General features: G+C 44.0%; 1 protein-coding gene across 1 annotated transcript; it reads right to left on the bottom strand.

Annotated features, from left to right (window-relative positions):
- Positions 1 to 7005: 7005 nt before the first annotated feature.
- Positions 7006 to 10405, bottom strand: LOC123048122 ((E)-beta-caryophyllene synthase-like). The gene is made up of 7 exons (XM_044471287.1): positions 10273 to 10405; positions 9933 to 10197; positions 9407 to 9770; positions 9098 to 9316; positions 8850 to 8985; positions 7438 to 7689; positions 7006 to 7345 (listed from the first exon to the last, which is right to left on the bottom strand). Exons 1-7 carry the CDS (start codon positions 10390 to 10392, stop codon positions 7055 to 7057), a joined length of 1647 nt encoding a protein of 548 aa, XP_044327222.1. The 5' UTR covers positions 10393 to 10405; the 3' UTR covers positions 7006 to 7054.
- Positions 10406 to 10441: the final 36 nt, after the last annotated feature.

Below are 10441 nucleotides of genomic sequence, written 5' to 3'. Positions count from 1 at the left end.
TAATCTGGCACGATGAAACTGGCATGGTTCCAAGACATGTGTCTTTTGCCAACATGACGAGTCTATCAAACACCTATTTTTTGAGTGCAAGTTCGCTCGGGTAGTTTGGGCTATGGTCCAAGTAGCTTCGATTTATATCCACCACGTAGTGCACGGAATATGTTCGGCAACTGGTTGCGGGGTATAGATAAACAATTTTCTGCACATATTCTTGTGGGAGCGGCGGCCTTATGCTGGGCAATGTGGCTTACCAGGAATGATGTGGTTTTTAACAATAAATGTATCTCATCTCCTATACAAGTTATTCATGTTTGTACACGATGGCTCCGTACTTGGTCTATCCTGCAGAAGCCGGAAGACAGGGACATTTTTATGATGGCGTCTACACGGCTGGAGCGTACGGCCAGGGATGTTTTCTACCCCCATGGATGGCAGTGTGATTTACGGATAGGATCTACCGCTCCTTAGGGTGGACACGATTTATTGCTTGGCATTGTATCAAATTATTTTATTTTTAGGGTGCTCTGGACTTTTTGGCTGTGTGCATCTAGCTATGCAGAGGCCGGGCTTTCTTTCAATATGATTGTATCACCTCAATATATCTATTCAATGAAATGTCCTTTATCGAAAAAAAGTTCTAGCTAAGCGGCGTTGAACGATCTCTTGGTCAAAGAAGTTGAACAGTTTGGCAAGATGTATGGAGATACGGCGGCGCGAGCCGAGGAGGTGGTCAATTGGTGCGAGGAATGGGAAGGCGTCAGAGACGTTGGATTTTGACCACTCCTCTAGTACCGGCACTATGAGTCCCCTGAATGGTTGGGCCCCTGGCGCGCTCAAGTACACCACATCCTCGGAGAAGAGAATGTTTGATATGACATTGAGCACCGTGCGGTTCATGGCCTCCCTGATTATGACCGGCCTGCCACTGCCAGAGCATGCCCTCAAGTACTCGGTGAGACGCCCGGCCTGGCATTTCAAGATGGGCCGGATTGTGTCCAAGCCCCGGTTGGAGGAGAAGAGGGCACCCATGATGACACGGTCCTGCTTCCACAGCGGGTTGGAGCTGGGAAGGAAGACCATGGACGTAGCGCCGTACGACATGACGCGGACGGTGTCCGGCACAAGCCGGGACGCAAGGGCTGCATCATTCTTGGCAAGGGACTCGTGAGCGGCCGCGGCGGATGACACCACGACGATGGTGCGGGTCAGACCAAGACGGAGGGACAAGATAGGTCCATAGGTTTGAGCGAGGGAGGCGAGCGCGGTGTGTGGGTTGTTGCGGAGCGGGCCGATGACATAGAGCAAGTTACCGAGAATGGGGTGGCCGGCAGGGCCGGGGGGCCGAGGAGGAGAAACTCTCTTTCGGCTGTGTTTGTGCAGGATGTGCACCACATGAATGGTGATCACCGTGGTTACTACTATACAAGCAAGCAATGCCGACAACCACATTGTTGGCGCTAGCTAGCTGTATGGAGAGTGCAATCATGTGTTGCGTGTTTATACATGAATCTGCCTGCCCACTTGACAAGTTGGCGCACCATGTGAACCACGTCTCAGGCTGTTCCTTGTCTCCTAGTACCACTCACGCACTTGACAAATTGGCGCACCACGCGAACCACGCTTCACATTTTCTCTTTAATTTGATGATTCGGCGACAAGCAGCAGAGATATCTCCAAGCAAATCGTGATAACCGTTTTAGATTATGACACGTTACGTGGGTATAGTAACATTGAAAACAACCGTATGGAAAATGTTAGTGCAATTACGTCTTTGGCTTTTCTTCCCATATTCCTTGGCGGCTAGGGCAATTTCTAGGTTCGCCGCCGTGTCTGTGGATTCACTTCCCTCTACCCATAGCTATGGCGGCTGCCAACGAGGAGGGGTATCCCGACACCTCCCCTTGGTTAGTAGCTTTATGGTTTTTTAGTCCACACAGGTATGGTCACCACTTTAGATTATGACACATATGTGTGTACATTGAAAACGATATATATTGGAAATATTAGTGCAATTAAATTGAGTGCCCCTTTTGGTGCTCAGGCTACATGGACCCTTTTTTTTAACACATATAAAAATCAGATTTCAAAGATTAAAAAAATTATGACAAAAAATCCACATTGACATCTGTTTATTTCTGACTGGGCTACGACGGATCCATTCTGTGCTGTGCTGCCTGCGTCCTCTTGGCCCGGCTCGCTATGTTGTCCTCTAGCTTAACTCTCGATCCGTGCCGCTGCAATATGATAATCCATACAGGCAAAACACATAGATTATCCCTACGCAACAGAATGAAATATTTTTTCCCTATATAGTGTATTTTTGATATATTTTTTTCCAGTTTTGATGGATGCAGTGTTGAAAAAACTGGATTCGAACGGTCTACTCAGGTGCTCTGCTCCCCGTCTCTTTTCCCCACGAAGAAGCTGCTCGTCCAAGCTTGGTTACTGATGGTTTGTGAAACGGCTGGAAGCTGCCGTCCAAGACTGACCTTCCTCAATCCGTGCTCTCCAGGGCCCAGCATAGGGTGCAGCCTGCGCGCAACAAACCGGACAGTAAGCTCCATCATCACCTGTGACTGCACTGAGCACGTACCACGATGGTGATACTATGTTCAGGGGCGTAGCCATGATTTCGACATGGGGGGGGCAAGCCAAGCTAGTCAAAAACCCGATACGAAAAAAGACTTGCCTCCGTTCCTAAATATAAGTCTCTTTTAGCGATTTCACTACGAACTACATATAGATGTATATAGATATATTTTAGAGTATAGATTCACTCATTTTGCTTTGCATGTAATTCATAGTGGAATCTTTACATTTATGAACGAAGGGAGCATGTTGCATGTAAGTTTGGGCCAAGTGACACGTTGTTGGTACGTTGCATGCAAGTTTGTGTCAAATGATACGTTGTTGGTACGTTGCATCCAAGTGTGGGTCAAACAGAATATACGCATAATCACACAGACGTTTCAAGGCCAAAAAAGACAAACATGTTCTTTACCTATAATACTGATCTCAGACACAATCAGGGTTGGTAACGACGGAAATATGTTGTGGGCATATAATATAAAATTGAGAGGATAGAAACATATAAAGTATCTAGTTCTCAAACCTAAAAGTGTGTACTAAATCTGGGCTGCATATACATTTTTTAAATATTGTTAAATGGCATAGACGCATGCTTATCATGAAACCGTCTATCATATTATTATTTTTACGGCTGATCATAATATCTATCATCACGGTTTATTATGCCAGGTTGTGCAGCAAAGCTACAAAAACGTGCTTTCAATACCATAGTACACGTGCCTAGTTTAAATTTCTTCATCCCGACATAGAAACAAACACATACTCTCTCTGGCCCATAATATAAGAGCATCTTTGATGTGGATGTAGGAAGTAGTTCTCACCTTGGTACAACAAAAAACAGCCCGTGCATTGGGCTGCTTATCAGTTTTCTTTAGACAGCTTCTCAGTGATTAATTTGACTACTAACGGTTCATCGTGTTGACTATCCAATGCTATGGGCCCATTAGGCAGGTTGGAAGAAGCCCACAGATAACAAAATGAGCGGGGCTACGTGATAGTGTGTGCAGCCTAAACCAAAAAAAAAGGAAAAAAACACAAACCTTCCGACATCTTTTTTAGGGACCTTTCGTGGGACTGGAACCGTCGCGCGTGGGCCAAGGACCGCCGCGCCGCAGTGATGGCAGCCTATGTGCTGGGTCTAGTGCCTATGCACATGCTCGTGCGGGAGAGAGAGAGAGTACACAACTAAGAGGGCAGAAAACACGGTTTACAGTTTGCGGAAAACGCATTTTAAGGGTCAGTTTAAGCTGCGGCCGACAGACCCCTTAAACTTAAACTATAAAATCAAATATTCATGTATATTTATTTCTCACGGTCTTCTCCTTCCTCCCGCTGGTATCCAAAATCAGCTAGCTTGCTTCTACGAAACCATCGGACAGCGTATGAAGCGGCCAAATACGAAACCGCCGCCGTCCAGCTAGATCGAAACAACCAAATACGAGGACCCCGGCGACCAAATACAGCGCACCAAGCCGAATCAATCGATTGAATCAGCTAGCTAGCTAGCTCGTTCGTCCGCCGAATCGATCGATTCAACTAGCTAGCTAGCTAGCTCCTTTCGTCCGCCCATTCGAGCTCGTAGCTAGCTAGCTCCTGCGTCGGGCGGACGGCCAGCGGGCGTGGTGGCCAGGGCGGATGGCCGGCGGGCACGGCGGCCGAGGCGGACGGCAGCGCGGCGGCCGGGGACGGGCAGACGGGAGCTATTCATGAAGGTTTCGATGGCAGTTGGATTCACGCCAACTGTCTTTCGAGTATACAGCACCCTGTTCGATTGCCTTCAAAATCCTTATTTTCATGGGGTTGGTGGGGATGTTTTCCGCGCCCCTTAAAATCTTTTATGGGTCAAAGTTGATTACGGGTTCTATTTCGGTTACTTTTTCCGCCTAAAACTGTAAACTGACGATTATTTTACGGTTTTATGTTTTAAGGGGTCTGCTAGAGACCGCGACTTAGCTAATTCGAGTACTATGGTGGTGACCAACCAACCGCTTAGCTTTCCGAGCATGAGAGTCGATAGGGGCCCGCCCCCGTCACGATTTCTTACTTCACTGTTGTCGCAGCTGTGTCCGTCCGTCCACTTCAAGCGCCTTCCTAGAAACTACCAGGAAATGGCCATACAACAAGCTGGGTCTAGTACCATTTATTTTATGTGAGGACGCATAGTACATGCCACAGACACGCGTGTGCTCCCTGCTGCAATCCTCAACTCGTAAGACACGTCAAGATTCAAATCATAAGTTGCAAGATTTTGGCGTAAATCGAGTACTCAAGCAAAATAGTACAGTACTGCTAGAGAACAGTGCATGTCCGATCCATATCAGATCCATTTCAGGGCTAGATGAAATATAGATTGGCTAGATGAGATATCATGTGTAGACCAAAAGACCAGGATGGATCAGGGATCAAGAATTTAGAGATAAAGAATAGATGCTTGCTTAGCAAACGGCTATATAGACTATCTACTGAGACCGAGGGCATGTGGGTACAAATCTTGCGGAATAAATACCTATATACTAAGACTTTGGCCCAGGTAAATGCAAGGCCAACGGACTCACCCTTTTGAAGGGGGTTAATGAAGACAAAAGTAACTTTCTTCCATCGAGTGAAGTTCCTAATTGGTAGTGGTACCACTACTAGATTCTGGGAGGATACATGGCTAGGGGAGACGCCTCTGGCTTTACAATACCCTCCCTATATAATATTGTGCAACATAAGGAGAATTATGTCGCCATGGTATTAAACTCGGTACCACTTAACATCCAATTTAGGAGATCCCTCGTAGGGGAACGTTGGACTGCTTGGCCAGACCTGGTCCGTAAGTTGATGGATGTTAACTTTCAGACCAGGCAGATAAAATTAGCTGAAAGTTAACCACGAATGGATTTTTCTCTGTGAAATCCATGTATGTGGACTTAATTGATTCCGGGACATTGTTGTGGTTTTTGCACATATGGAAGATTAAAGTTCCACTCTGCATCAAGATCTTTATGTGGTTAGTTCACAAAGGAGTAATCTTGACCAAAGATAATCTGATGAAAAGAAATTGGGTTGGTAACCCCAGGTGCTGTTTTGTGATCAAAACGAAACGATTAAACACCTCTTCCTCGAGTGTCCACTTGCAAAATTATTATGGCGATCAATTCATATAGCTTTTAACGTTCATCCTCCAATGAGCATAAACACGTTATTTGGGAGACGTGGCTTAATGGTAGACACACACATAGCTAAACATATTCGGACAGGGATATGTGCATTATTCTGGGCTATATGGAACACCAGAAATGATATGATTTTTAATGGGGCAAAATTCACTAACTTTTTGTAGGTTATCTACAGAGTTATAGCCTGGATCTGTATGTGGTCGTTACTCACTCATGCAGACTACACGAAGCTTATGGTTATTGGGTGCAACCGCCAGGAGACAGTAGCACGGGCTATCTTCAGCCGATTTGGCTATCGTCGGATGTGGCGTTTTCTTGCCGGTTGTGGCGTTTTACAGATTTAATTTCTCTTTTTTGCTCGGATTTTGAGCATTCTTGGATTTCAAGACCTTGTTTACGATTTATAATAACATGGCTGCATGCATTGACTGATGCAGAGGCCAGAGGTAATCCTTCTTTTCCAAAAAAAGATCCATTTCAGGGATTCATAGTCGACCTAACAAGTTCACACTCACATATGTTAGATATGTCACGTTGTGTACAAGGGCCACTGGCCAAAGCAATATACTGAACCTAGTTGTTAGGAGGTTAGACTAGTTAGATCTCTCTCTCTCCCTCTCTCTCTCTCTCTCTCTCCCTCTCTCTCTCTCTCTCTCTCTCTCTCTCTCCACGCATTGTAATCTCCTGGTTGTTAGACTAGGGCTTGGCCGTGACTTGTAACACACCCAAATAATCAATATAAGCTTGCGGTTCTGCATGTTGAGGAGACTGAGACGCTTCCATATCGCCTTACAACATACTCTCTTTCTCTCTCAAGTTCATTGTCTTCTCCCCAGCCGGTGCTCCCCTACTCTCCACTCCCTGCCCCTGCTGCTCTTCACCTCCACCTCGCCCTCTCGGATCAGCACGGCCACCGCGGTTACCAGATCTTGACCAGCTGTATCGTACTGATGCCACATAATTCCGCGCTTCCATGTGCCTATTGGGCTCCACCCCTGATCACACATCCATTCCAAATTTAACCATGTTTCACGCTTCACCATTTTTTCCATGCACTTAATATAGTATTAATAAATAATGCCCCTTCACACAAATCTTAAGTCACAACATAACATTTATTTGAAAACACAATAGAAATTGCTTAGTTCTTACAGGCATTCCATTCAATCGTCGACCAATGCATGCATTTGGTAAGTGCATTATTGCTATGATACAAACACTACATAGGATAATATATAGAGTATCGTGTATTTTTTATATATAAAGACCATGCAAATATGCCACCATATATATGTTTAAATTAATTAAACATCCATTGGATGCACATATACTGAGTCCAATGTCCCTTTCACCGAATAGCCGAGGGTGTATCCGTCATCGTGCTTGTATAGGAAATCCGTCACCCGTGCGAGATTGGCCACTCTTGACAAGACTGCCAATGGATGAGCCGTCGGCTGGATGCAGCTCTCACAGATGTCCATCCATGCTTGCTCAACTACTTCATTAAGCTTTTCATTTGCCTCCTCTACCGTGCACCCGTTTTCATTCATGCAGGTCTGCACGGTGGATACCATATGTTCCGAAGCTTGTTCCCGCTTTTAATGGTAGAAAATAATATTTGTATAAGATAATTTATCTTATTTATAGTGCAAAACTAGTAATCATGTTTGCAAGACAAATTATTTACCTCGTGGGATACAATGTCATTCATCACACGGGCGATGATGCAGACGGCTCTTATGATTGTTGGGTATGCCCATGCCCATTGTATAGTCTCACTTGACGTGATGTCTCCCATTAATAGGAATGCAATGTTTGATATTTGCATACATATAGTGCTTGGCGCAGAAATTTTTAGGTGCTCTTCGAGGTTCGCTGGAACATACTTCTGGTCCCGCCATTTCACCTCAGCATGGTAGCAGTTTGCCGCATCAATAAACTACAAAAATCCACACAAAATTCTAATCTCAGTTATTTACATACAATACATCGAGGAAATCTATCTTTAATAGCCTTTTATGGTCTTACCCGCGCCACTCGATACCACAACTCTAACATTCTTTTCTTATGTTGAATCATAAATTGAACTTAATGCGCATCATCTGTTAACAAAGAATTGAGACATGACCTACATGTATTTGTTGCAAGCGTGCAAAACATATACTGACAATGACCACACAAAACTTAACACAAAAATCGTACTATTTGGCTAATATGCATGAATTGGCGAGGTGACATGGTTTGTATGGATAGATTAATACAAAAACGTGTAACTTATGGGTATATGCATGACTTATGATCTCACATAATTTCATTCTGTACTTATAAGAATCAAAATCATTTATGGCATCCAACAAAAAGGCAGCAAAATAATCTCATGAGAATCACCCACATCTGATCACAACAAAAATAAAATGGAAAACTGCAACATTCAGAAGTCGCCATTGACATATTAATCCCTCTATCCGGCTCCAAAAGCGACATCAATCCATGGTGGCTGGCAACATCTCTGACAAGGCTAGGTGGTGCTTCCTCTCCTCCTACACATTGCTACAGCCATGGAAGGGGTTGTGGGTGACGCCCCAAGCGGTCCAAGAGCTCAGCGACATCCGGCCCAACCTCCATAGTTGTTCGGATCTGGCTGGCCCCAGCCCCCAAGCACCACTGGTTGAGGAACTTGCTGGGACTATGGAAGTGAGAGTGGTGAGAGGTCAGGAACCAGACAACAGCTGGCCAGTGGGTTTGTGGAGGCTGCATGCCATTGCAGAATACGGGTGTACACCCACAACCATGTGTAGGAAAGGGATTGCTTTTTATTTTTCTTTTCTTTTAGGAAGGGGTTTGAGTTGAGTAGTGCAGGAGGTATGCACCCTAAGTGGAGGTGAAGATCTAGCATGTGGAATCCATCGACTTATCGATATTATTTCCCCATCAATAACGACCAACATGACTAACAGTTTGTACTTGCTGGAAACATATATACTATTCTTGTGATGAGTTATTTTATTGAAAGCTAGATTTTAATTGTGGAAGATATTTAGTAATTTTGTCTCACATAAAATTTTAATCAAGTGTACTAGAGATATGATATGTAATTACCAGTTTTTTCACCAATTCAGCATGTTTGTTTTCCTGAAGTTTCAGATCCTCTTCAATCTGATTTATGGAAGCAACTGTACCCTTGTAGAAAGGCCTCATGTATGCTGGGGCATGCTCAACTGCATGCTCGTCCCACCTATTGTTTTCAAGCCAATTACAGTACATATATGCTTACATATGGTGTGATTAAAATAAGTTACAAGTGTTCTAATAAAAATGGAATGAAAAGTATCGCGGCAAAAGTCAACCTGTTTATTGCTGTAGTGAACATGTTGCTTTCTTCTGTGGTGCTATAATTGTCGTAGAAGTCGTCAAAAACTGAGACAAGCGTAAACAGCTTTGTTAACACGACTCTTGGGTATGAATAATGAGGCTCAAAGAGAACTCCCATCATCCAAAAGTGAATCTCAACCATTCGATCACGCGCCCAAGTTAGGTGAGTTTGGATGTCAAATCCGTTCCACCATCTGTAAAACAACATGTGAATATGGCTCCAACTAATAATAGTTAATTCATAATATCTAAAGGTGTTACTTATAAGTACTGGAAATCCTTACATGGTAAGATCTTTCAGCTCATCGCAGTACAGACCTTGCACTAGGTTGTAGTCCAGCTTTGCAAACTCAAGTATGGTCTCATTTCTTGTAGAATTTTTTTCGTAGGCCGAGATGTAGCGCTTTGTTTCAACTCTGTTAGTCCCCCTGAAAAGTGGAGTTTCCAGGTGGTGCCTAATTTCGTCTGCAATTGTCGGGTCCAAATGGTTAACAATAGATTTTAGGATCTTCTTTGTGGAACTCATGGCAACGTCAAGTATTTTTTCTCCATGGGTTCTGAGGTATGCAGCATTGTAGAGGCCCAACAAGGATGTAGCATCAGTGCTTCCAATATTTCCGTTCTTGTCTATAAACTTAGAAAAGACATCTGCATATATATGATTACATCCAGATATTCAGGCAACTAAATAAATAATTGATTTTTTGCCAACAACATATTTTCCATTGCACGAATTTAAATTTGTAATAACATAACTCATATCTGCAAGTTCAATTTTATGTACCACAACATTTACCCATTTGTACGTACCGGAAGATACACAGTAACCATGTTTCCTGAGCAAGTAAAACTGCAGAGAAGCTGTACGAAGGTCCAAAGGTTCAATAATATGTCCATCGTATATATCACACAACAGTTCATCAATCTCGTTTCCATAGTGATAGTCAACCCCAATACGCTGCAATGTGTAGACAAGCTCCAGCTTCTGAGTTAGGTCAGAGCATTTGGCGGTGTCTATGATGATTTTCCTCACCTCTTCCTTTTTTGCTTCAGCCGTGCCCTCCATGGACCGATACTGCAGAGACACATTGCTTGATGAGATGAAAAGGACATAGTTTGTTGCGGAGTGCCTTTAAGAAAAAATACTTACCTGTTGTGGGGTACATGGCTTGTAATTGAGGAAGAAGTCACCCCATTGGCTCGCCGGGTAAGGTCGGGGTTTGTGCACGTCGTCCTGTACCAGAGGAGGTATAGAGTTATTGGTTACCATTTGCACGGCTAGGATTTGTCACTGGGTATATGGCTATGAATGTACTGAT

Source organism: Triticum aestivum, chromosome 2D (genome assembly GCF_018294505.1).
Source record: "Triticum aestivum cultivar Chinese Spring chromosome 2D, IWGSC CS RefSeq v2.1, whole genome shotgun sequence".
NCBI classification, from domain to species: domain Eukaryota; kingdom Viridiplantae; phylum Streptophyta; class Magnoliopsida; order Poales; family Poaceae; genus Triticum; species Triticum aestivum.
The sequence above is the reverse complement of the archived record's forward strand: the minus strand, read 5'-3'. Positions and strand labels throughout refer to the sequence as shown.

What these genes read in the sequence shown, in the direction of transcription:
- LOC123048122 (XM_044471287.1), bottom strand. Translation starts at nt 10,392, where the DNA reads ATGGTAACCAATAACTCTATACCTCCTCTGGTACAGGACGACGTGCAC. An exon ending in TTCACTACAGCAATAAACAG is followed by an intron (nt 8,986 to 9,097) that starts GTTGACTTTTGC and finishes TGAAAACAATAG; the next exon opens with GTGGGACGAGCATGCAGTTG. An exon ending in CTGAATTGGTGAAAAAACTG is followed by an intron (nt 7,690 to 8,849) that starts GTAATTACATAT and finishes GGATTTTTGTAG; the next exon opens with TTTATTGATGCGGCAAACTG.